Genomic DNA, 27,994 nt, shown 5'->3' with positions numbered 1-27,994 from the left:
TTCTTGTTTGATTTTTTTTAATTAGTTAGTTTTCAGGTTTTTGATACTACGTTGTTTAGTTTCTAATACAAAATGATGGGAGAAGGGTTAGTTGGTAAAATTGTAAAAATTAGTCTTACAATCAGTTTATTTTGTTCGTACCCCCCGCCCGCCCTACCTACTTTCTCTCTCGATGTAGAAGTTTGAGAGTGCTTGGATAGGCAGAATGTTGGATAATTTTGGGTATAATTTCGTAATTTTTGGAGATAATTTAAAATTTAGTTTGTCTCAAGCCTATTTTGCCTAAACTAAACTCTTTCTATTAAATACCAGCATATTCTGTTGTGGGAATTTGTATAAAAATAAACTACTTCCGTGGAAATTTCAAGTTCTCAAAATATTGAAAATGACTTTTTCTTTGTTCTTCCGATTTCTATTGTTTCCACTCCACCACACTCCTCTCATTGGACAAAAGAAAGCCTAAAGAAAGAAACTATTGTATTAATTGCTAAAGTAAAACCTTTAATTGTTATTTTTCTTTTTTTTTATTTGAAATAAATCAATTGCAAGTTCGATTATTTATGTCAACATCAATATCTAATAAAGACTATTACAATAATTATATCATACTCAATAACACATACTATTACAGTAGACAACAATTCCTACTATACAGTAGACCAACTCCTGCCATACAATAAACAACATCTCACGCACCTGGCAGGACTCGAACTCATGACCTCTAAAATCATGGAGCATCAACTTCCTCAACTGATTTAAGACTTATTGACTTAATTGTTATTTTCCAAAGATCACATTATAGGTCAATAATGTGTAAATTAGCCAGCATGTTATAAAGGACATGTCCCCAGTCTACGGAAAATATGGAGAAGAAATCGTATCAATGGAAGACTGAAATATTTGCTAAAAACGTCAAACAATTCATATAGGAATTAATCAAAGGAGACTATAATTAGAATCAAGGTCAACAAAATAAAAATTTAAATAACAGTTTAGGTCTACGATCGTGGGCAGGAAACAATATACATAAAAGAGACATAATTTGACAATGAACAGTAGTTTTTGTCTCCTACTAAACAACATCAAACATACCATACTTAATTTATATTATCTCCAAAAATAAATCCAAACATACACACTATCTCTACCACATACTTATTTATCTTTATTTTTCTTTCTCTATCTCCACACATCAAAACAAATTAAAAATAAAACCAAACATAGTGATTGATTTCTGCATCGATCTCAAATTTTCTACAGTTAGTACTTTGAATTCTTTCGCACTTTGGATGATAATCTTTTCTTGTAGCAGTTGACGTCTAGCCAGTGGGCTCTTGTCTGAAAGCAAGAAATTAGCCGTCAGAAAATGTAGCAAGGAAATAAACTTGCGCTAAAGCGCTTGTTTTCTTGGACTAATTGATCATATCCTTCTATTTAAATTGAAGATGTTTCCAATGTCATCTAAATGGCACATAAACTATTGCTCTCATGGATGTTCGATTGGTTTTCACCGAAATTACTAAAATTGTAATAAAATCACAAATTCTAGAACTAAAATTGTAAGCCGTTAACATATATAAATAAAATCACAAATTTGCCATTAAAATTTAATTCCCATAATTATGCAAAGTTCTAATTATTAAAGTACAAGATGATTAGTTATTCACACACTCACCCATGAATTTATTTATTACCAATAGAGGGGGCAAACTAATCTATATAGGTAAAATAATCGTTAAGAAAGTTAATGTTTCCAGGTTTGATATGCACAAATATCACATAAATACGTCAAATATATAATAATTGTATATAAATCTTACAAGTATACAAATATAATATATATCAATTTTTAACCCACATGTATTTATGTATATATAATATCACTAACATATATATTAAATATATAAAACATACATACATATGCATTTTGTGACATTACATAATTTAATTTGATGCATTTATATACATCTTCGGGAAAACAAGCAAAATAGTCAATTATTTCTCAATGCTAATTTTAGTACAATTCCATAACTTTAACATATAAACATAGATATTTGTTAAATGCATTATATTTTTAATTATATATAAAGATAATTTACACTATAATATGTCCAAGGATTTATTCCCACCCTTATTTTTATATAATGAATATTGATATAAAATACTTAAATATCACTACAAAAGACTGCTTCAATGCTGTGAAATTTTGCAATAAAATTCATCTAAATTCCGTTACAAAATTGGTTTGCCATGAAACATCTCAATAGCCATAACGATCAGTGCTATAATTGCCATAGATTCATGGTCAGGGCTAAGTTTGCTACGGATAATAAGAGTTTTGCATGGTGTATGGTTTCGTTTTTTTGTTGAAATGGAGAGAAAAAAATAGAGATAATTTTTGTTTGGATTTGATTTTAGAGGTAATTTAGAATAGTTTAAAATAAGTGGTATATGTTTGATATTATATTTTGGGAAACAAAACTTACTGTTTATTGTCAAATCTCTTTTATATATATTTATATATGTATATGTATATATATTATTTTGTTTGTGAGTTGATTAACTTCTTTAGTATTTTTTTAATTATATTTATATGAAAAATAAATTTTTTAATTAAATCATAATTATATATTTAATAAATAATTAAATGCACTCTAGTAACGGTTTAACAATATTTTTGTTAAACATTCTATTTAGAGTGATAAATTTAAATAGATTATTCAAATAATAAAATATTTGATTAACTATGTAATACTGGTATATTGTATTGTATTTTTAAAATTTCTTAATTATTCCATTCAAGTAGAAAATGTTGAGTACAAAATATTTAAATAGTTTAAACTAAATACTTTGTATTTAAAAATTAAATACATACCAAAGGAAAAAATTGTACACATTTAACATGTAAATCAAGCCCTCCTATTCATCCTCTATTTTTATTCATTTTCAAGATCCACAAAATTTCAGTATTAATTTATTAAAATTTATAATTATATAATGCCACAATTCATAAAGGATTAGTACTGATTCACCAATTAAAATACTTAATCATGACACATCAGTCATAGAATGATCTAACATGCAGAAAATTATGTTCCTATTAGTCTCATAATTAACTCATGACAATAATTTATTGGCTCGCATTTTTAGAAATAGCCACTGTATGCCTAAGTACCGTCACATCGTCGTGGTGGCTATCTATGTGGTCGCTTCAATCACATTGTATTATCTCCCTTACTATGCGTTTGGCCTACACGGTCAGACTACACGCCAAACTAACAAATTTAGTCTGTCCATGATCCAATATCGCCAACTGCCAACCCTATGTCGGGCTTCAACGTGGTGATAATGAAACACTGCGCGCCAATCGTGAGCCACCATCCCCGCGAGCTACCTAGTCCATTACATCCCAACTGCCAATATAAGTATGCGTCTGTGCCACTTATGCGATGGAATCCGATATGACAATGGGGGCATCTTCACCACCTTTATAGAACTACGCACTACTAGACTACTCTTGCCATAATGTGCATCACTACACTCCTCTGCTGGAGCAGTTGACAGTCTAATGGGGCCCCATACCTCGAGCATGCTGGGGTAATGCGACTTTGGGTACTGATAGTATCATCTAGCCAAAGGGTAGAGCTACGACAAGGTCTATATGAATAAACAAACACTGCAAATTATATACTAATTTGAAATGGCAATAGTTAAGTAGCATTCATCGTATTAGAAATAACATTACATCCCATGACGTTAGTGGTTGTAACTCGCTGGAAAAATACATACAAAATGTCATAGTAATACGCGAGTCCAATAAGTCATGTGTGCCTCCGCATGTTGAGGACCCGGGTATTTTCTTCAACAATCATCCACATTAAGCGCTGCTCAACGTTCAAAGTCTAGTGGTCTTCCTGTGGAAATCTGGCTCGCTCCAAATATTTGCGATATGCCACGCTTGCACTACCAAATACAGTTAATCGTATGGTAAAAATGTGAGCTGGGTACATATATACAACGTTATTGATTTAGATAAAGTTTGCAACAACTAATTTAATTATTAAAAATGTGAAGCATTCAAACACATAATGTATAAAATATTTATTACTAAACAAATATCCAGCATGTATTTCCAATACATTCAAACTATTAGGTAGAGTTTTTAAGACATTACATAGGAGTTAAAAGATGTCCACTAACATCATTCCTTGTTGGGATGGTTGAATGTCCACATCTGCATCGCATATGCTATCTCGAAGAGTGCGTTGGTGTTCTATCTCAGTAATAGTTGGATGTCCCCTATCGTAAAATGAATCCATATCAGGCGGAATGTCTTCATCTGATTTGTTGAATATGATGTCATCCTGGCTAAACCTGTAGATGAAGTTGAAGTATGTAACATGCAATGACTATGTCGACCTGGTGGTGAACAAGGTAGCTAGGCATCCCCCACTACAGTATTGGAAAACTCTTCTTCAGTACGCTGAACCAACCTTCAATTACATTGCGCAACCTCGAATGAGTATAGTTAAATATGTAATGTGGGGTACGATAACGACGACCTTGTTCTCGATAATCAGCTAGATGATACCTAGTTCCTCGATACAGAACTATTAAGCATTGATAGTTTGTGAACCCTACGTGTACCTAATAATACTTATCTGCATTTCCACAAGTCATCATTATAAGGATAACCACTAGTATCAAGTATTTTAGAACATGTCATGTCGGACGGTGACTAGCTTATCAACTAGTTTACTCACTGATGGGAGGGAAATGAAACGTTAAGTCCTGTGATACCGCATGGTCCAAGACACGGATATCCGCTGCACTACTTTCCCACCTAACATACACGTAAGTGAAATTCATATCAAAATCACATATTACTAATGTGATTGGGAGACCCATGTCAGTACCAATGTCTCGTCCATCGCTCTGACACAATCCTACATTGTATAAATGTACATTGTACATGGACAAAATATTGTTACTCAAAAGCTTGCTTAAATGAGGCCGTGTCGACTTACGATCATCATACACGAATGAACGAGATCGAATATACCTTAAAATATGGGTAAAAATATGGATTATTGGTCACCATCCGATGTGTTCCGGTAAAATCAAACCAAGTTATTAGTTCTAGCGCCATAACGCACAATGTAGAAAGCACTAGGTGGAATCAACGATTAATAGTCTCTAGAGAGTGTTGAAATCGCTCCATATTATCACACTATCTTTTGTGCATGACAACCTTCTGCACAAAAAGTGCAACCTCCTCGATTAAGTTGAATCTAGACATCTGATCTTGAGGCAGCAATCCTTTGGAAGTTAATGCATCAACTAAAGTACAAAAGCGTAGCTTAGTCATTCGAATGTTGTCCAAAAATTGTCCAGTGTGTGGGGTTGTCATGATCTCCATAATCCACTCTTCTCCTTGCAATGCAGAGGTGTTATGTGGCACATTTTCTCTAAATAACTCTAGGCATATTAGATTTCTGAAAGCATAAAATTCTTCCGGGACATTAAATTCATTGATGTCTGGAGTTCTTGGCGTCCCCGTGCTATCGCTTGTCGAGTTGGTTTCACGCCCTCCCTCACTAGTGCTTGCCATAGTTCTGGCATATGCTGTGCAGAAAAAGAAATAGCCACAGTGGTATGCTTTAGATAGACCAGAGGCATGAACTCGAAATAACAACTATTATTGCCTAGATACTTGGTATGATTACAATCTTAATACTCAAGCAGAAACATATATAGGAAATACACAAAATAATCCATATTCAAATAGATGTTGTCCCACGGTACTTAATATTCACTTGCTCAAGGAGTACAATCAGCGGAGTTCATCACCAACTAGATGAAGGAAAATCATTCACGTGTTGTGACTGTGAAAACGCTCCAATGAGGTGGTGAAGATGACGTCCGACAGATTCTTAAACTTTATTAACTCATCTACCCACTGCTCAATAGATTTAGTGGCTTTAGGCCCATTGCGGTCAGTCATTCCTTGGAGCTACTCATTCAACCTATCCATGGTCTCAAACTTTTTCGACTACAACTCACTCATCCCATGCGCACGGGACGCCGACTACTAGATGGTGAAGTGAATGTCGGTGCTGGCGGAGATGAAAAGTACTCGTCTGACGATAGCATAGGAGGAGAATGTTGTATCCACAGTCATATTTTCATCAACGGTTGCCTGAATGAGTCCATGCCATTTGTTCATCGTTTAGGTCATGTGCAGTATGGATTGCACAAGGCAGGTGGGCGGAGGGACACGCGATGCCCCCTGTTGTGGTGTTCTGTGTGAACATTTGAGTATATAGATGTTAGGGTGTTTGGCTTAATAAGCTTTTTAATTGGTAAAATGCTAAAATGGACATGTATACCATTATAATAAAATAATTTATTATTTCTTGACATATTTTATTTTAAAAAATTTTAAAATACTTTTATAAATAGTACACATTAATTTAGTTCCAAATAAAAATATAATAGATAATTTTTACAATAACAAAAAAATATGACGAAACTTTTTAATAAAAATAATATATACATTCATGCTAATCGAAAATAGTATAGATATATAATAGATATTTTCTTTGTTAATGCAATGATTATTGTTAATCGTATAATTTATAATGTCTTAAATTTATATTTTTTTTAGTAAATATAATATCAATACCAATCTTATTTTTATTTAACTATAATACAATTTATTATTGTCAGAAAAATTAAATAGTAAAAAAACTTTTTAAATCCTAGAGAGAGAAAAATTGCATGGGTGTGTGTGTGAGAGAGAGAGAGTGTGTGTGTATGCGTGTATGAATTGAGGTATTTTTGTCTTTTGTCATAATAATGTTATGACTAAAATGCATAAAATCATCCTGTATTTTAAAAAGTTAGCTAAACATCCCCTTCTAATTTAAAAATAAACTGAACCCCTCTTGTATTTTCTTAAATATAGCTCAATTGCCCCTCTCTGTTAAATATAACTAACAGTATTTATTTTTTATAAAATAACCATCATACCTTTATTTAATATATATTATTCTTTATTTTAATAACTGTTGAATTTGTATTGATTATACCAAGACCGTCAGATCTAATCAATTAATTTTAACCGTTGGATTATAAATTTTAAAAAAAATAAAGGGTTTATATTTTACTAATTTTAAATATATATTATAAAACATATTATTCTAAAAAATAAATTAAATAAAATTAACCCCCATCCCCTAACCTTGTTGCCCTCTCCACAGTCCAATCCTCCTCTCCCAACTCGTCGCCACCCTCCCCGCACCGCCCAATCCCCATCCCCACCCACTGCCTCCAGCAGAAGGGGGCGACTATGTCGTCGTCCAGATTGGAGGTTACGGCGATGGTGGCGTCCACCATCCCCATTTTTTTATAATTTTTTTAAATTTTAAATTTTAAATCAATTATAAAATTATATTAATTAAATTCAAAATAATTTATTTTAAATATCATTAAAAGAAAGTTTTAATTTCAGTTTTAGTAATTATAAAACTTATTTAAATTTAAATATTTTTAACCAAAGAATAATTTAAATTTAAATATTTTTAGCTAAAGAATATTTTAAATTATTAATGTTTTACAATTTTTATAATTATTAACATTTATATTAATTAAGGTATTTTAAATTTGAAAAATAAATTTACTATATTAAATTTTTATACTTTGACTTTAATTTAATATGTTAATTTAAATTATAATACTCAAAATGTTTTATATTTTTTTTCATAACTTTAAGTTATATATTTAAAACAAGTAAAAGATATACATGTAAATATATAAACATCATGAGGGTATTTTAGTTCAAAATACCAAAAAATAAGGTCAAAAGCAGCTAAAAAACACCCATAAACGCACAATGAGATCATGTAATTCAGTTTCTGTTAAGTATTAACGAAAATGGTATCTTTTGCTGAGTTTTACAAAATACAGGGGGTTTTTTTAGTCATTTTAAAAATACAGAGGGGTTTTTAGCTATTTCAAAAAAATACAAGGGGTAAAATGCATTTTACTCTAATTTTATATAGCTTATAATATCTTATAAAAAAAGTTAGGAAGGTTAACCTTTTTTTAAAGAGTTTATAAGATCCAAAACATCTTATTTTCAAATTTTATAAACTCTTTTAAAAAAAAATTGTCAAACACTTTTTTGAACTTATAACCTCTCAAACATCTTATAAGATGTTTTGAGAAGCTTATAAACTTAGCCAAACACCCTCTTAATAGAGTTAAGAAAGGATAATTATATTGAATTCACCATAAAAATAAAGGTAAATTACAACAATTCTTTTGATAAAAAAATTTGAAATATTATAAATACTTTCTCGTTGGGAAAATTACCAATATCATCTAGTTTTAATGACCGTCCTACAGTTCAATCTGTTAGCTCCTGTTAGATTTTCATCTATTTTTTTGTGGTGAATTGACCGAGATGTCCTTATGAATTATGCATTATAAATTTTATTTATTTTTTGAAACTTACTAAAATTTATTTTATGAACTAAAAGGACAAATTTTCAAACTTTTTAATAAATAAAAAATGCAGTAAGAGCAAAATCGACAATTTCAGGCATCCATCCAAAAAATTGAATAGTTTCATTAAACGTTAAGTGGTATTTCTGATTTATATGTCAAACCTCAACGAGTCATCAAATTTACCAAAAAAAAAATAATACGGATTAAAGCAATACCAAATTTTTATTTATTATTATTATAATACAAGAATTACCGCCGCACAATAAGCATAAAATGCATTAAATCATCCAATTCATCAAAATTAAATTCCTCGACGAACAAAATCCTCATCCAACCAAAGCCAACGACGATGACATTAAATTTCATGTTTCCTTATTATCTATAGTTATTAAAAGCAAAAGGCGAATACATGCGAATTTGAATCTGCGTCCAATATTTATGCTATAATATAAAAATGAAACTACTCTTAGACTTACAATCAAGGGTTTGACTTATGTCAATATGATTATTTATGTATTTGAAATATTTAATGCCAGCTTTTAATCCTCGATATGTTGTCATATTTATTCTTTTTTTTTCTTTTACTTATGTTAATCAGTTAATTTGCTTTTAATAATATGTTATTTTTTATTATCGAAATTTGAATTGTATCTGTCTGATTACATAAAAACAAGGGGTGAGTAGCAATTTACATTCCCGTGATATTGAAAATGAACAAATTAAACCCTTATAAAAAATAATTAACAATTTATCCCTCTGTGTTCTAAAAAATAAAGTAATTTACCTCCTTAGGTAGGGAGGTAAATTGCTTTATTTTTTAAAATATAGGGGGAGGGATAAATTGCTATATTATAAAAATCATAGAGGGATAAATTGCTATTTTATTTTTTATAAGGGGGTTGTTTGCCGATTTTCTATAACACTGGGCGGGTAGATTGCAATTTACCCTAAAAACAAGTATTGTATGTCATGGTAGGCGGTATTATGAATTCCTTGACACGCATAAAATACACTACCGAATCCAGTTCATCATAACCACGTTTCAACAACAAACTTATCATACATACCAGAACCAGCTAGGCCGATATCGAATTTTTATCCGGACATCATAACCACGTTGTTTCAACAACAAACTCGCCATACATACCAGAACCAGCTAGGCTGATATTCAATTTTTATCTAGACCACACTGGAGTTTAGCAATATAAAATACTAAAATACCCTCTGCCCTCCCCTCTCTCTCATAGGCACACTCAAACAAACATTAGTTCCTCTCAACTGAGCCACTCTCTCTCTCTTTTCTTTTGTTTTTGTCATTTTTTTTTATGCCAAGCCAATGTCCCTCTCAACCGGGCCACACTGCAGAATGTATATGTATACTTCTCACTGATGATTCTGAGAAAGCTGAAATGAGTTATCGGTAGCGAAATCTTGGAGCTTTGGACGCTTTAGTCCCCCAATTCCAGCAGCATTGCTTGCTGTTTCACTCGTTTGATTGGTCTGCGAGCTCGAAATTGAAGAGCTGAAGCAGTGCAGGTCCAGCACATTTGCTGGAGTGCATGAGCTCGACACCATGCCCAAGACCGAGCCGTAACGTTCCATCGCAACCTCTTGCATCAGATCATAACACTGCACCAAATTCTCCTGAACCAACACAATTATTCTATCATCAATATTTGAAGAATTTAATTTTATTCCCATAAGTAATAAACATTTTGGGGAAAGAAGCTCAGAAAATTAAGAAAGCAATTAATGTGGGAAATGGGAGTACTAACAACAAACATATATATAGTAGTTGATATGATTTTTTCACCTTATTTACATAAGAACAGCTGCAGATAGCATCTCTGAAAGATGGAAGTTGCACTGGAAACAATTCATGGGCGGCAACGAGAAGGGCCGAGGCGGAGATAACGGAGGGCTTGAACTCGAGCAGCTTCACATCTGCAAAAATAAATGAAATTTTCAGCCCATAAAACCATAGACATATTAAAAATTAACTGTTCACAAGTAATAATTTGCTAAGGAATCATAACCATTCTGAGCTTTGAAGATGATCTCAAAGGCCCTGGTTTTCAATGCCTGGATCGATGAATCGTCCTTGAACTTGAAGAATGTGACAAAATAATTGGCGAAGGAAAAGGGATTAACGGAGCGCATTCGCCATTTAAGAGATCCAAGAATCAGCATCTCCATCCGTTCTATCGTAAGAAAATCGATCATGAAGCCACCAGCATTCTGCCCACCATAAAGAGAGAAAAAATAATGAAGTGGAGCATTAACTGATAAAATTCTGGAAAACACAGACAGACGCATGTTTGTGTGTGTGTTTTAAGATATAACAAAATTTGCAGAATTAATACCAGGAGATCAGAAACAGAGAACTCAGTTTTCCTCATTTTCAGTGCTAGCGAAATGCAAGAAATCGCCACTACTTTCAAGATCCATGGCTTCCCATCCTGCACCCCACAAAAGGAATCAGTTGAAACACGACTTTAACTTATATACATTAAAAAAAAAAAAAAACCACCTCGATACTCCTGTTCCATTAATGACATCTCAAGTGGAGAAGATGTGTAATAAACAGACAGAGAGGAGCATACGTACGGGTATGGAATGAGTGGAGAGGAAACGATCCATGTAATTGGTAGCAAGATACGACGTGAAGGCATCGAAACCACGCGAGAAACAGAAGATTGAGGAGACGATTTCGCGACGAATAGAGAGGTTTGAGTCTGCAGAATTGAGCGCCTGAAGGTAAGTCTTGGAGGGCATGTGTTCGTCCTCTATATGGAACAGTGAAGGGAACTTTTCCATGGAAGGTGGCAATGGATTTTCAAGATCGAACTCCATTGATGATGGTTTATTCTTTTTTCAATGCTGTTTCTCTCTTTTTATCACTACTGATACACACTCTTATATAAGGTACATGGTTTGTTGTGGGGGGTGGGGGTGGGGTGGGGTGGGGTGGGGTGGCAGAGTAGTAAATGATAAGAGGAAAAAGATGAGAGTTGGCTCTCCTGTTTCTTTAAAAGATACTGTGTAGAAACTTCAACTTCACTCCTCGGTCCGCTTTCTCACTAACTCATTGGGAATGATAACATTTTCTCTTGTGGGGCTCATCTACTTTGCTTCAACATATATGTCCATGGAAGAATTGTTGGATGAGTAACAAATACACATTCACAACTCACCATACTTCTATAAGATTTGTTCATATGGCAATTTTTATTTTAAATTTTTATTGCAATCTTTTCTGTTATATTTAATATATACATTTCAGTTCACAACAAAAGATAACAAATAAGTACATTTATGTAATTACGTAAATCTCATCTGGCAGCAAAAGGCAAGGATAATTTGTAAGGTGGTTGATGTTTCTGCGAGAGTGTGTAATTTTTCAAAAGTGCGGTGGTTTGTGTGATGATATTAACATTCTAGTGGGTGTATTTGTACTTTCTAGAAAGGTTGTGATGATTCATGTAAATAAACCATAAGATCAGAGGATGTAGATATAATTATCCAAATATAATATATTAATGAAATATTAAGAAAATTTTTTCAAGGTATAAATATATATATATATATATATATCGTAAATAACAACAAATTGTTATCTTGTCTTAATATAATTATTTGTGGCACAAATTTGCATTAATTTGTCACTACAAACAATTATTAGCACACTGTACAATGGCAACATAAACAGAGTGACAATAATATTTGTTTTCACTACATTGTCATTATACATGTGTCACTACTTAAACATTGTCATTATAGACACATTATTAATTTCTTAGTGACAATTATATGCACAATATATTTTGTCAGTATTATTATCTTTTTTCTGTAGTGACACACCACATATACAAAATCTTTGTTAAAATAATTAGATCACATATATTCCATACACTTGATGTATGTGTATTAAATAAAATAGTAAACGAGTTAGAATACACAAGAAGAAATAATGTCTTTAAACAACAACATAAATTTCCTACAAAATACTGAAAATTCATTGCTAATTTACGTTAACAACAAATTCAGTTAAAAAAAATATTGACTTGATAATTAGCTCCTTATTATGAAAATACTTATGAAAATATTTATTCGTAAAACTTTGTGGGAAACTTTCAAAATTTTTTAGTCAAGGCCAGCTACGAAGTTCTACGACATTAAAATTCCTCTTCTAATTTTGATAACTCTATCTATCCAACACCAACATAGTCGATCGGTCATATTTCGATATGATAATTACCTTACTATGACATAAGGGTTTCTCGAAACAGTTGAGGGGATTTGGAGGCATAAATATATGGAATTCCCATGTACTCCATACACATGAGCTTAAGTTACTTAAGCCGATATTCAGGGAGCAACAGAAGAGCAAATGAGACCTCTCTGCCAACGTGCAACAGGCTACAAAATTTATTGCAGAGGCGTAGAGTCTCCTCCAAGACTTCCCAGCCGTGCTCTTGCTGCAGGAACTGGAGAATTTTCGTAGTTTTATTTGTATTAAACAACAAGACATGATCAGGCAACGAGCTCAAGTTAATTGGTTGAAAGGTGGTGATAATCGCACCCGAATATTCTTTCTCAAAAGGTGGTGCGAGGAGAGCTCGACGAAAAATTTATCAACTTAACTCAACTGATGGAAGGCTATTGCAGGATCAGGATGCAATAGTGCCGGAGATTACTAGCTGCTATGAAAGGCTCTTGGGAGGTTAGAGGCGTGTCATAGATATTCAGCTGGACCATGCACTTGGATGCATATCTAACCGGAAGAGTTTCTGAAGAGGCATCACAGGATATGGTGCGGCTGGTCTCACATGTGGAGATTAGAGATACCTTGTTCTTTCAAGGCGCTAGGCCCAGATGGGTATACTGCATGTTTCTTTAAGAAGACATGGTCTGTGGTTGGTCCGGAAGTTTCTGCGCAGCAGTCAAGCAATTTTTTAGCTCTTCTATACTTTTGAAGCAAACGAATGCCACACTCTTGACTTTAATACCAACGGTGGAGTTGTAGTTGACGATGGCTGATTTTTGTCCGATTGCGTGCTCCAATGTTATCTGCAAAATCATATTTAAGGGAATTGTGAATCTCATAAAGTAGGTGTTAAATATGCTTGTTGATAGCAGTCAAAATGCGTTCGGCCCCTGCCAAGCAGCCTGCTGCTACCTTCATCCAAAACTGATTTTTTTCTTTTATGGATAAAAAACTTAAACTAAACCAGTATTTTCCAAAGAAAACCATCTTTCAGAAAAATACAAAAATATCCAAAATTAATTTAGCAAACTTAAACTATGCATTTAAAGCACATAATCATGCAATTAACAAATTAATCATGCAAAAGTAACCACGAATTTTACCTCTTTGATCCGTTTTCTGTTCCGCTTCAAGCATTGTTCAAAATCTCCAAATTTGTTTATTTAGAGGATCCAAGAGTAGAACTCCTCTAAAGCTAGTTCACACCACACCTTAGAAGTAGATGTAATTTTGTTGCTAGAAAGAATTAGATTGATGGAAGAAACTAAAACCGTTTTGCATTATTAATTAGTGTAAATGAATTTCTCTTATTCTTACTTGAATATCCTTCAAGGACAACTCAAGATATGGGAAAAAAAAGAAGAAAAAATTCGTGGCTAGCACTTAGGTTACAGAGGAAGTTGAAAGATGTATGTAATGTCAAAAGACCTAGTCTTCAAAAACACACACATCACTCTAACTAACACACACCTAGTTTGTGTAATCTATTGTGGCTGAGTGGGCCCTCAACTCCTTAACATAGAAGAGTTCCAACTCCTCTATGATTTGTGTGTGACCTTTATAAGGGTCACCTTTATTTAGATTTGACTTGTGTCTAACACAATTGATTAATTAAATTAAATTTAATTAGTTCTTTCTTAGTATCTAATAATAAAAAATGTCCACTATCATGGGTGTTTGTCTAGCAGCAGTTCATGAAACTAGAGATTAGACGAATTTTGGAGTGAACATCTAGGCCTCGAGTTCCATACAGGTATAATCCTTGCGTCGACTGTCTTCCAGCCTTAGTCCAAGACATGGAATTGAGCGTTGGTTTTCATTATTGACTAGGCAACTGTATTTTATACTCGAGATACTTTTACTCTATTGATCTAACCTAGGGAACCATTCCCTACTCGATCAATCTATTTGGACAAAGACTTTTTAGAGTTTAAACCATCTCAAGAGACGCATAGGAGACATTCTATCACATACGCACCGGGAACATATTCTATCTTGAAATCTATTATCCTCACTATATACTTCAACTGCACTAGACATGGCGCATAATGGACATTACAAAGATACGGTCGCCTCTTGCAGATCTAAGATAGAACCTTCATATGTATGCGACTACCAAGATTTCTCAAGTGTGAGGACTAATTCTGTACTATCAAACTTGAGAATACCAGTCCTACTGATCAAACCTCTAATGCTTCCATATGAAAATTCTCGTGAGTCAGTTTAGTCAGCTAACAACCCTTACCAACTAACCTACCAAAACTGCATAAATGACCTACATTTGTCATCAATGGAACATGACACTCATACAATAATACAATACTTAGAGCAAGTCTCTTAGGATTCCCGATGGCTAGTGTCAAGGTCCTTGAATTGGAACGTTTTAGGCTAACCCTCAAAAATTAGTTTCATACCCAGAACATATGCGCAACTACACGAGTTTTTCAATTGGTCCATGGGCATATGTTGTGACGTTAAAGCGTCGTTTAATGTAATTAGTAAGCAAAAGAAAAACATATACTAAAGTTAAATACTTACTCAATTCATCAAAGCAAAATTACTTTAATAAATATTGTAGAATAGTTTGCAAAATCACCAATCCAATTGGCTTTCTAATCATCTATTCTAGGAGATTCTCCGCCTACTTGCTTGATTAAAGTGGGCATTCATAAATCTTATGATACTGTTCAATGGGACTTATTGTTGGTGACTTTTAAGCTGTTTGGATTTCACACTAGTTTTGTTGGATGGGTTTCTAAATATCTTACTACGGTATCTTATTCAATTCTTATTAACGGGCAACCACTAAGTTTTTTCTCAAGAGCCCAAGGCTTTAGGCAGGGGGATCCAATGTTATCGGTCATGGAAGTGTTCAACCTATGTTTGAAACTGCAAATTTATTTAAATGTTAATTTTGTGTAGAACTGTAAATGCAAAGGTGTTAAATGATTTATGCTTAGTTTTGTTGAAGATCTCCTTCTTTCTTATTATGCTAATTACAATTCTCTTAGCACTTTGAAAGAAGGGTTCTCCGTATTTGCAGCATTGTCCAGATTAGAAACTAATAAAGGGAAATAATGAACTTTTTTTTTTAATCTAAGGTTGCTAAAAAAAAGGGCTACTTGATTACAAGAGGTCTTTGGGTTTCAATAGGAATGCTATCAATAAAATACTTTCTTGTGTCATTATCCTCGTCAAGATTATCAATTTCTGACTGTAGGTCACTTTGTAAAAAATGGATAGAAGAATTGCAACATGGAGATGGCATAAACTTTCATTTACTAGGAGAGTGCAACTGATTCAGTTAGTATTATTTTCCTTTCGTATCTATTGGACATATGTATTTTTGCTGCCCAAAAAGGAATAGTCACTAAGATTGAGAAGAGGATGAGCAGATTCCTATAAGCTGGGGCCAACGTTCATGCAACGACCAAGGTATCCTAAACCTAAGTGTGCAAACCTGTAGTGCGGGCAGTCAAGCCAATTAACAAAGCCCTTTTGTCCCGACACCTTTGGGAAGTGATATCACAAATTCAACATTGGTTTGGGTTCAGTGGGTGATGGAGAACAAGCTGAAACAGAAGTCAATTAGAACCGTTCAAGCTGGAACAGGGTCTTAGATTTAGAGGAAAATGCGTAAACTCAAGTCTACTTTACAATTTGTTATCCAGTATTGCAATGGAGATGAAGTTAACACGTGGCTATGGAAAAACCAATGTCTAGTAGGTTGTCGCTGCAGTTGCCATGGTTAACAGGGACTCTTATTTGATAGCAAAGTTGTGACTGTGTTGGAAGAGAGTGAATGGAGTTGGCCTTGTTCTTGGTTTGCCATCATCACTTTGATTGCTAATCATATACGAACTATTCAGCCTAGTAGGGATAATGTTAGATGGAGGAATACATCAAGATGTTTCCAATTATCGGAAGCCATACAAATGTTATCCAAAGTAAGGCCAATAGTGCAATGGAGCTCTTTGGTGCGAGGACCACTCAAAATCTATAGAAACTTATTCATGCTTTGGCTAGACATAGAGGACCATTAAATAATTTGCTCAACAAAATTAATTATTGGACTTAATTTAATTTGTTGAAATAAATTAATCGAGCCCGGTCCAAATGCACTAAGCCTAGTTGCCAGTCAACTTACTTTATATGGAAAGTGAAAAACGGCAGATAGGGTTTTATTTAGGCCGATATTATCGGCCATAATGAGGTGGTAGAGGAGTCATAGAAAGTTGGTGGGGATAGGGGACTAATTTAGTTGACTAGGTCTTTCTTCTTTTGCTTCCAACTTTATTTATACTCGTCCATAACCCTAACACAAAAAACAGTCTTTTCCCCTTTCTCCCTAAGGTTGAATTTTATCGTCCCTCTCAATATCTCTTGTTATTTTTGGTCTAGAACTAAGTCAAGAACTAGGAAGATAGGAAAATACACTTAGCATAGTGTAGTTTTTTTATCCCTCTTCCTGATTTGTTACTTTATAAGATGAGAACAAGTTTCATATTCCTAGTGTGGTGTGGAGGATATTAGAGGAGTCCTATGTTGGAGTCTTGCATGGATGAACACGGAAGAGGACATCAACGTGTGTAGCCGATCAGAGGTGAAAATCGAAAAAGGTATTCTTTTGTATTTCATGCTCTCAATTTTTCCCTTTTTCCATAGTCTAAATCACAGATCTACTGTTATTTTATTTGATCTCTATGATTTATACACCTATAATCCGTGAATGTTCAAAGATACCCCCTTTAAACGCCGTTAATTCTTTGTTTTACCTTTTCGCTCTTTTGCTGCGTTCTTTGTCCAATCCACAACCTTTCAATGCCTGAGGGCCTTTGGCATGTAGATTTTAAGAACCATCAATTATGTTTCGTAGGACAGCTACTATCGTTGTGAGTGCCAAAGTTTGAAGCATTCAACACATTTGTTCAGGGTATGCTCAGTCTGGGTAGGGGCGCCCAGATTTAGCTTGTAGATAGAGGGCGATTCTTGCTTTGTTTCAATCATATTATGCTAGAAATAGGGCGTTGGAGGGGTGACTGTGGAGTTTCGAAAAAAACGTAATTGTTCTTAATAGAATCCATGAGCACGAGAACTCAATGTAGGTCAATTTGAACTAGTGTGGCTTCTATATGCATATTCACCACCTACCATGAAGTATGATGAACCTAAGAATAACTATGTTGATAGGAAATCAGGTGGGATAGTTTAAGAATATGCAGACGAACTATTCAAGGTGTTTTTGTGGCTCTATGTTGCATGTTCGAGTGGCCATTGATAACAATCTCCTGCTTAAACGGCCAATATCGATCCAATCTACATTAGGGGATGAGATACTCGTAAACTTTTTCTATAAATGACAATTTCTATTGATAACAATTTCTACTCCTTATGCGAGAAGCTTTAGCATATTGATAAGTACTATGAGCTTCGTTTCAATGACTTTGTGGATCAGGGGATGGAGACATTGTATGGTCATTGGCTTAGGGCAGTTCTGTTTCCTCGAGCCAGGTCAAAAGTGAACCAGTTGGGGGTTGTTGTTTAGTAGATGAGCGTCAGTGGTGCAAATAGAGGGGAAGCAAGGTTCTGTAGTTTTTGGTGACTTTGCTAAGATAAGCTGGAGTGGTACGGTAGCGAAGGAGACCGGTGCGGGGAAGTATGCGGAGGATGCTAGAGAGGTGGCCTCTAACTAGAGTAGGTAACAAGGGTGTGAGTGCGATGTAGGACACGAACCAGGGGAAATGGGCTGGTACTAGGACAGGATGGCCATGGGATTGATGGGGTTAGATCCAGGCTGATAGAGGATGGAGGTAGGGATGGCCTGCAGGGGTGGGGGCTGGATACGAGCGAGGGTAAAGACGGGTGCATGAGGGCAAATGGTCGGTTGAGTTTATTCCGTCTACCTATTCGAGACTATGGTAGTAGGGGCATCTGCTATGAACATGGAAATGGGAGGTAGGGACAATGGGGCTTTAGTCACGGTTCTGTTTTACTTCACGACCTGTGGGGGTGGTTTCCAATAGGATCCCGACAGACAGGGGAGGCGTAGCACCCAGGTGGGATGAGATAGGGGTCCAAAAAGAGGATCAGGGGTATCATCTTGATTGAGTTGGATGGGGATGGCTTGTGGAGAGTAAATGCAGACTGCAGTTGGTGGACAAAGAGTCAGAGTGGGGATATTTGATAGGAGTATATTTTTATTATAATTTCAGTGATATCTTGCTAATCTTTTAAGGCTAAAATACTCCTAATCAAGTGTTATAATAGATTGATGGGACCAAAAAGGAAGAAAGAGACCACAATCAACATGTTGACAGATTAGAATGACCAGTTAGGTGTGGGTCTGCGGGAAAGTGACTGAAGAAGGAAAGTACAACAGACAAATTTTGGGAAGTTTTATGGCTGATTAGGTTACCTATGGCTGATTGGGAACTTACCTTGTTGGAATAAACTCTTTGGCATAATAGTTTTAATTCCTCAGGTCTTTTAGCTTTCTTAGGAATCTACTTTTACTAGTACTAGTAAGATTAGGTAACTACTAGTCAATATAAATATTCATTTAGTTCACCATATGAACAACGTTAGATCCGATTGTTGCTCTTTTCTAAACATTCTCTCCGTTTTTATGATATTTTACTCTTTTCTTCTTATGCGTTCTTCTATGAGCATGTCTAGCTAATTTTTTTAATTTTGGTTAAAGATTCGGTTAATGCTTAATTCCAACAATGAGTTGTGAGATCTAAATTATGCTTTCTACTTTCATTTATATTAATATTTGTGTTGTTCTCTATATTTTTATTACAAATAATATGATTTATGAATGATAAGACCCATTGTTTATTGTAAAAAATATTTGCCTAGCCAATTGAACTCGTGAATCTGTAATTATTTGTTTAGTTCAATAACTAGTGGTAACACATCATAATTGATCATGTCGTAGTGCTCCATTATGTTGTGGGGAATGCACAATCTAACTTAAATAAATTCTTGCAGGAATTTATTGGTTAGAATTGGGCCTTTCTAGTTTTTAATACTATCAGTAGATTAAATTTTGAGAACGTTCTCAAGGTTGTCTACTAATTAGAGATTAGTCAACTTATGTTCCTTGACTAACGCCAAGGTGAGGTTGTTAGGTCGTATCAATGACCATAATCAATTTATCTATCATGAACGATCATCATCTTTGCATCTATGATCAATCGTGGAATTGAGTTTGATCATGTCTTTAACTGGAATATTCCCTCATATTTACTCCCTCTTTTAAGTGTTCCCTTTTTATTTAGTTTTAGATTAAGATTTTAAACAAACACCCCCCTTTTACTTATTTTGCTTCATGTTTACAGATTCTATCTTTTATTTTGAAATGTGTTGTATTATTTATTTTGTGTCGCACATGACTTTATGGGACCGAAAAGGTTTATTTTTAGGTTTAATGGTACCAAAATCCGAACCCGTAACAATTGTAGTACTAAAAACAAAACTAGCCTTTCTTAACGGTATCAAAACAGGATTTTGCCCACGAAAAAGAAAGAAATGAATGAACAATCTTTTGGGAAATCTTCCTATTAATCTATTCTTAAGAATTTTAAACACGTGGTGAATGAAGCCCAATTTAATTCACGAAGTTGAGGTCCCATGACCTTAGAGATCATCGGTTCGAACCCCGCATTATGTGCAAGATGTTGTTTCTATTGCACAGTAGGTGTTGATTCTACTATAATAGTAGTTGTTGGTTAGATTAGTTTATTCGATATCATTGATTACAGTATGATTGTTGTAATGATCTTTTTTAAATATTGATATTCGACAGAAATAATTATAATCAATTTATTTTAATTAATAATAATTCACCGTTCTTATTTTAAAAAAAATAAAATTAAACACGTGAAAGGCGCAAGTTGGTGTACAATATGAAACAAATGAAAGAGTAATTCAAATTCTTCTCCCCTTTATTTATGCTTCGTATGCATGGATGAATGCTAATAAATTTTGGTACGAGAAATACCTCATTTCCATGTAATTATCACTTTTCCTCTTGGCAATCTTAACAAATACACTCCTTCAACTTGAAATTCATTTTTTTAATTGAAAATTGTATAATTACATTAAAATTTTAATAAATTGAATAATACATCGATTCAATCAAAATATCAATATAATTAAAAATAACTAAATAAATTTTAATAAATTTACATAAAGCGATATAAATATTCACACGTCCCATTGCATTTATTGAATTTCAGCCTTAACAATTAGGTCAAAACATCATGATTAAATTAAATTTCTTTTATTTTATTTTTTTTTCAGTACAATGAGGGTGGGGTAGGGACAACCTAGGTCCTTCAAAGAGGAGAGTAATATTGTTAACTCAATCAAATGATTGGTGGCGATTAAATTCAGTTTCCATGGAGGCAAAAATTGAAAGAAATGATAAGCATCGTAAGGTAAGTGTCACTTATTAGAGGAAACAACCTTCCTCTTTATAATAGTACTGGCGGTCATAGTTTGTCATCCGTTTAATAAATAAATTTTAAAATATATTATAAATAAAAATAAAATATATAAATCAAAACATCTTATTAAAAAAGAAATAAATAAATTATTTTTAAAGTTTCGTCGATACAAAAAGAAATAATATAATGATGTCATAATATCTCTATATATTTTTTAAAATAAAATAATTTATTTTATTAAATAAAAATATAAATTACTATATTTTAAATCGTAGACAAAAAAAAAATAGCTTTTTTTTAATTCAAAAATAGTTTATTTATTTAAAATATCAAATAAGCATTAAACCCGTTAAATATAGATAAGCCTATTCGGACCAAAATATAGATAAGCCTATTCGGACCAAAGTTTTGTCAATTGGTATTAGATCCTCACTCCCAATATCCTAACGTGTGGCTGTACGAATACCTCCTTATCTCCCAACTCTTGTGGTCATCAGTTGCCCGCACGCCCTTCTCCAATCATCCCTTCATCTTTTCCTATACCTCCACCCCCACAAAGCCGACACCCACCACTCGTCACTCACACTGAAACTGCTCCCCATGGCTTCTTCAGCTGCGCTGTCCCCAGCCATCACCCCTTCTCAGGTAATTCACCCACAATTAACTCGTAACTGTGCAACATACGATTTTAACCGAGGTATTTTTCCGTCAGCTGTGCTCTGGGAAGAATGGGATGAACCCATCTTCACACGTGGCGCTCTCAAAGTGCTTGAAGAATGGGAAGAATAAGAGGATGAAGGTGAGATGCATGGCGACGAGCATTCCTGCGGATGATCGGGTGCCTGATATGGGAAAGAGGCAGCTCATGAATTTGCTGCTTCTTGGTGCTATTGCTCTGCCTTCTGGTGGAATGCTGCTGCCCTATACTTACTTCTTTGTTCCACCTGGGTCAGTTTTCCTTTTCTTTTTTGTTTTTTTGTTTGTACGTAAATGTTTGGATTTAATGTAATTTAATCTAATGATATTGCAAATGAGTAAATTACTCCCAAATTATTCGGATAAAGCAATTTAACTTTTGGTTTCTTGTGAGATAACATTGCATGTCCTTTATGAACCAAGAGCAGTGGCCGAGGGACTGGTGGTGGTACCGTTGCCAAGGATGCATTAGGCAATGATGTTATTGCAGCGGAATGGCTCAAAAACCATGGACCTGGCGATCGGACACTTACACAGGGGCTGAAGGTAATTATTGATCTAGTTGCAAAATAGATCACTTATTGGCTTTAATCTCTTTATTACTATATAAAGTCCTTTTCAGCCAGGAATTAAGGTTGTTGAACAATGTTGTTTTGGTCATTGTCATAGAACTCTCTGTGATAAAACCTCCGAAAACACTCGAAGAGTGAATTGTGGATGTGAAATTCACTAAGACACATAGATAGATGACCTTACACTGCGTAATTCTTGGTGATGATGCTGAAAATAACGGAGGATACTCTTTAAACAAGATTTTTCAATCATCAAAATGATGAACTGGTGGATCTTTTTATACTGATTTTTGCGCTTCGGTTTTTAGACTTAAGGCAATTAAATAACTGGGACAACTCTTGATATTTGTTAGTTTCTTTTGGTATGTATAGCATTCACATATATGGAAGAGTAACATTGAGAAACTTCGATCCTCTTACACATGGTTGACACTCGAAGGTTGAAAATTCTTGTTCTTTGGTGTCTTATAGGAACTACATAGAGAGCGTAAGACTATGACCAAAAAGCAAGATAACATCTTTCCATAGTAATCAAGATTAGATGGTTTGTCCTCGCCCAAAACAATATGATTAAGATGGTATGAAGTCATTTGAAATTCTTACTCCAGATCCTTCCGTTCAAATGTAGTTTTAAAGACTAGCAGACGGGCAGGGGAACTTTTTAAGATAAATCATGGCAGCACAATAGTTGTCACAATAATTTCTCAAACTCGGTTGTTATTTCTGTAATATGCACAATTTCAAGGAATACCTATAAGTTATTGCTAATAATATAGGTATATCTATGTTTATATGATGCCTTTTTTCACGTAGAACTCTTATGTATAAGGAAGCATAGAGTTGATGTTTTAATGCTTTGATGAACTTCAGGGTGATCCCACTTACCTCGTTGTGGAGAGCGACAGAACACTTGCAACGTACGGTATCAACGCCGTCTGCACCCACCTTGGTTGTGTCGTGCCGTGGAATGCTGCTGAGAACAAGTTCATCTGCCCTTGCCATGGATCCCAATACAACAATCAAGGAAGAGTTGTTAGAGGACCTGCTCCGTTGGTATGTTGGCGTTCAATTCTAATTTTAAAATACGTTTTGCTGAATAATGATGAATTTTTAAATTCTTTCCAAGTTTATTCATTTCAAATCCTTTCTCCAAATTCATGCCTTATATTCAAATCCATCAATCCAAATGCACCCTTAAGGTTGTATTTGGACTGATGGATTTAAAATTGTGACAAATCCTTTGAATTTGTTTAGATAATTCTAAAATCGAAGGATTTCAAATCGTCCAACTTTAAATTTCAAACTATGTTTTTTTAGAAGATTGATGAATTTCAAATTCTTCTGGGTTGCATTTAGATTGAAATATTTGAAACCACGGATTTCAAATCGTTAATAATGAATACTTTGAGTATGTTTTGATCATTCTAAATTTAAAGGATTTCAAATGCTTTCATTCTAATTTTGAACTATGTGTTGATGAAAACGGATGGATTTCAAATTCTTTCTAAATGGTGTCATTTGAAATCCTTTCTCGAAATCCTTCCTTCAAATCCAAATTCATCAATTCAAATACACTCTTGATTCCGAATCATTTGAAATCATTGTTTCAAACCTTTCCCTCAAATCGAAATCCATCAATTCAAATATAGCTCTATGGTTTCTCGGGACTAGCTAGTCGAGGAATAGAAAACTATTTCTTACATTCTGAGTATTTTCTTATCTTTTAACTTATATAGCTTGGAAGTTAAAACACTAAATTGTACAACTTTGGTTTTTCGATATACTTCTTGCTGAAATTTTCTACATTACTGTTGGATGCAGTCCTTGGCCTTGGCTCATGCTGATGTGGATGACGGGAAGGTAGTGTTCGTTCCATGGGTTGAAACTGATTTTAGGACAGGTGAAAATCCATGGTGGGCGTAAACCTGTCGATACTTTTGCCGTATAGTGTATCATATGGTTTGTATGGATTATATCCCTCAAGAGAAACTTGAAGCTGCAAGTGTTTTTACTTATCCAGATTCATTTTGTCTGATACAAATTTATGTAAATGATACCAAATTTATGGAAGTCGAAGGCATGGTTAAAGTCTTGAAATTTATAGGAAAAAATGTAGCAACCTCATATAATATTGTAAATGAATAAAGTATCCTCCTATGAACAAAAAAATAGCAATTTACTTCCTTGTGTTTTTAAAATACAGCAACTTATCCTTTATATTTTGTAAAATGAAGCAATTTACTTCCTTAAACAGAGAGGTGGTTTGCTACATTTTAAAAAATACAAGGGATGAATTATTATTTTTTCATAAAAATATAATTTATCAATTTGTAATATCAAAAATGTGAAATAATTTTGGCCTATGACCAATTGAGTAAGGCTCAATGCACTCACTGGATGGCCCTTTTGATCACTAAGCCCACAACTTGCCAGCTCATACCCATACCTGACCCGATAAATGATTAAACTCCCTAAAACCTAACCCAAATTTCATTTCCCTCACTTGGCAGCAACGGTTTCTCCCTTTCTCTTCCCTACTCGCCTCCTTGACTTCTCCTCCCCCTTTGAATCTTCAATGGAGGTTTCCCAAGGATGTTGGGAACCCTCTCCACCGCCTTCCTCACCTCTATCTCGTCCCTTCTACCGGTATAAATTACCTCTTTTGTGGATACATAATCGAAAAGTACTAGAGCAAAATCCTTTGTGTTCTTGAATCTTTTTGTGGTTGGCTTTGTGTCCTAAGTTCTTAGTGAACAAGTGATGTTACTCTTGGTGAGAAAGGAGCAATCGTGAGTGCGTAGGTCGTCGGCCTTCTTGTGGCCGTGTCGACCACCTCAGATCTTTGGCTCCATAAGCCGATATTCTTTATTCGACTTCTTTATATTTTTGTAATTATTATTGTTGTATATTTGGCTTGTGTTATTTAAAGGTTCAAAATTCATAAATTTATAATAGTTGAGTTAGGATTAATCGAGCTTCCGCTGAAAGATAAATACCCAACACCAAAAAATAAATTACATTAAATCAAATATATGTTGGATGCAACTCTTGAAAGGGCAAGCAATGTTGGAAACTTTCAAGAGTGTTTAGGCTCTGTTTGGCCGCTCCATACGTTCTCTAAATATCTTTTCATTTTTGGTTTGGAAAAAAGGTATGGGTAGCTTCTACTTCTATTGGACTAGAGCATCGGCTCAAGGATCATATGTATATTTTTACAGAAAAGGTTTGGGCTGCTTTACCTTGCATTATGGTCCATGGAGTACGACTTTTGGATTGAATTTTTTATTTTACATTTAAATGAATCTTTTGTTTCATTTAATATATTAAAAGAATATCACGATCGTTCACTTGCTAAAAACATGTATTTCAAGGTAAATGTATTATATATTAGTGATGTACAAAGAATCATCAAATATTTTTAAAAAGAATTGATTAGTGAAAATCTCTTAATTATTATTTATTTTGTATAAGAATTCAATTTATTAAGATAATAAGTTTTTTATTTGTAGTCGTTTTTTAATGTATATTTTGCTATTTTTATCTTAGTTACTATTGTATTTTTGTAACAGTATCCTTCTTTATTATATCTATTATTATTATCGTACTTTAAATGATTTTGATTTTTAAACTAATTATTTGTTAATATTTCTTAATGAAAAAATCTATCTAATTGAACACATATGTAGTATCAACTACTTCTATTGTAATATTCCACAATAATGCTAATAATATTCATTGTCCAGTTATTACATATATTTTAAGCTTTACCTGTTACAATATTATTTATATTTTTCTTTAAGGTGTAAATTTGAAAGATTATTGTATATAGATGATGCGAGCAAAAAGTTGTTCAATTATGTATTTTCAAGTCGAGATCTTAGGCCTAACTTTACATAAGTCTTAGAAAGGGGACTTATGAAAAATTCGACGGCACTCTAATGTTCAAGTCAGTAAATGATGATAGAAATAAGAATTGAATTGAACAATGTAGGATAATAGTCCAATGCCACAATGTTGGTGCAATAGTGTTTCTATGCTTGTTAGTATAAAGAAAATGTTACCTTTTACAGGGGAGGGTCCCTTGTATATCTATTGCCCCTACTAGTTAAGAGAGCCCGATCCCCTTGGGACTTAAAAGAGTTGCTAGGAGATAGACTCCACGTACTAGAGGGAATCCTCCAGCTTGGACTCCTGACTGTTAGGGACTTATCCTCCATATGGATGAAAATTGGGACCAAAAATTGGGGCTTCGTCCTAGACCCAAACCTAGACCTAGCCCGTTTAGGAATTGGTTTTGGAGGGTTGAAATTTATTGGGTTCGGACCCAGTCGGGTTCAGGGAGGGATACGGGTTTTGTACTAGCTCATATTTTATTATATTTTTTATTATTTATTATTCATATGTAACACACAGTTAATAAAAAATTATGATATTATATGTAAATCTTTCAACAATTTTGCATATATCCAACTCTATATAAGAAACCAGAAAAATAAAAAATTAGTTGAATATATTATTTGTAGATTGTAAAAATGATAATACTTAATAGAGATTGTAAAATAATAATATTTAATGAGAAAACTAATAATTTAGATGAATGTATACTTTATCTTATACAATTCATTTTAGATTGAAAACAATGTTAAGGTATTAATATCTAAATTGATATTACTTATTAAAAAATAAGATATTAGTTGAATGTATTCTTTGTATTATATAATTCATTATAGATCGTAAATGATATTAATTGATGAAAAAATTAATAATTTAAATGAACATGTACTTTGTCTTATACAATTCATTTTAAATTGAAAACTATGCCTTATTGAAATTATCTACAGCTAAAATAATGTTATTTTTAATACATAATTTGAGACACTATTAGTTGATCTATCTCCAATCTAATTCACCCATTAACAATTCAACTTATTAGTCTTTAGTTCACATAAATTCATTCAAGTCTTCAAATCAATCTAATTAAATTGACAATTTAAGTTGTTTAACTCTAATTAACAATTCAACAAATTTGTAAATTGTGCATGAAAGTGATGTGAGTAAGTTTGCGGGGTTTTAAAGAGGCGGTGTGGGTTGGGGCGGGGAAAGGTGAAATTATCTTGGATGGATCTTAGGTTTGGGTAAACCCGGCCCAGACCCATCTCTTTGTCATCCGTAGTCCTCCAAATCCCCTTTCTAAAGAGGGTGAATAAGTGAGATTTTAAAAGATTTTGGCAGCAGGGCTAATTATGGCGCGCACCCATATGTCTCAAAGTTGTAGTAACAACGGTTAAATGTAATAGCCCCTGCGGGTCTTTATCCTAATATAACCGCCAATTATATGCGATTACCAGTAGAGAGAATATAAGGGTCTTTATAGCCCTTACCCCCCCCCCCCCCCTCTTGCTCATTGTTGTGCATTTCCTTCTTTTCTCTTTCCACGTCCAATGCTTTTGCGCCAACAATTTTTGTAGGTTTTTTAGCATGCCTTCTTCATTTCT

General features: G+C 33.8%; 2 protein-coding genes across 2 annotated transcripts; one reads left to right on the top strand and one right to left on the bottom strand.

The window, feature by feature from the left end:
* Window positions 1-9,519: 9,519 nt before the first annotated feature.
* LOC105178534 (putative cyclin-D6-1) lies at window positions 9,520-11,470 on the bottom strand. Its single transcript, XM_011102025.3, has 5 exons — window positions 11,119-11,470; window positions 10,875-10,970; window positions 10,548-10,749; window positions 10,325-10,455; window positions 9,520-10,155 (listed from the first exon to the last, which is right to left on the bottom strand). The coding sequence occupies exons 1-5, from the start codon at window positions 11,362-11,364 to the stop codon at window positions 9,895-9,897; spliced, it is 936 nt and encodes a 311-aa protein (XP_011100327.1). The 5' UTR covers window positions 11,365-11,470; the 3' UTR covers window positions 9,520-9,894.
* A 10,242-nt stretch (window positions 11,471-21,712) lies between these two features.
* Window positions 21,713-24,596, top strand: LOC105178615 (cytochrome b6-f complex iron-sulfur subunit, chloroplastic). The gene is made up of 5 exons (XM_011102125.3): window positions 21,713-21,876; window positions 21,944-22,179; window positions 22,356-22,473; window positions 23,370-23,552; window positions 24,321-24,596. Exons 1-5 carry the CDS (start codon window positions 21,832-21,834, stop codon window positions 24,420-24,422), a joined length of 684 nt encoding a protein of 227 aa, XP_011100427.3. The 5' UTR covers window positions 21,713-21,831; the 3' UTR covers window positions 24,423-24,596.
* Window positions 24,597-27,994: the final 3,398 nt, after the last annotated feature.

The sequence above is a fragment of the Sesamum indicum genome, linkage group LG12 (assembly GCF_026168435.1).
Source record: "Sesamum indicum cultivar Baizhima isolate 11 linkage group LG12, ASM2616843v1, whole genome shotgun sequence".
NCBI classification, from domain to species: domain Eukaryota; kingdom Viridiplantae; phylum Streptophyta; class Magnoliopsida; order Lamiales; family Pedaliaceae; genus Sesamum; species Sesamum indicum.
Note: the sequence above shows the minus strand (reverse complement) of the source record. Positions and strands in the feature narration are given on the sequence as shown.

Excerpts from the sequence above, each read along its gene's own strand:
- LOC105178534 (XM_011102025.3), bottom strand. The coding sequence starts at position 11,364 with ATGGAGTTCGATCTTGAAAATCCATTGCCACCTTCCATGGAAAAGTTC. Across the intron at positions 10,750-10,874 it reads TCTCTGTTTCTGATCTCCTG|AATGCTGGTGGCTTCATGAT; the intron begins GTATTAATTCTG and ends TATGGTGGGCAG. Across the intron at positions 10,456-10,547 it reads CATCTTCAAAGCTCAGAATG|ATGTGAAGCTGCTCGAGTTC; the intron begins GTTATGATTCCT and ends TTATTTTTGCAG.
- LOC105178615 (XM_011102125.3), top strand. The coding sequence starts at position 21,832 with ATGGCTTCTTCAGCTGCGCTGTCCCCAGCCATCACCCCTTCTCAG. Across the intron at positions 22,474-23,369 it reads CACTTACACAGGGGCTGAAG|GGTGATCCCACTTACCTCGT; the intron begins GTAATTATTGAT and ends GATGAACTTCAG. Across the intron at positions 23,553-24,320 it reads TTAGAGGACCTGCTCCGTTG|TCCTTGGCCTTGGCTCATGC; the intron begins GTATGTTGGCGT and ends TGTTGGATGCAG.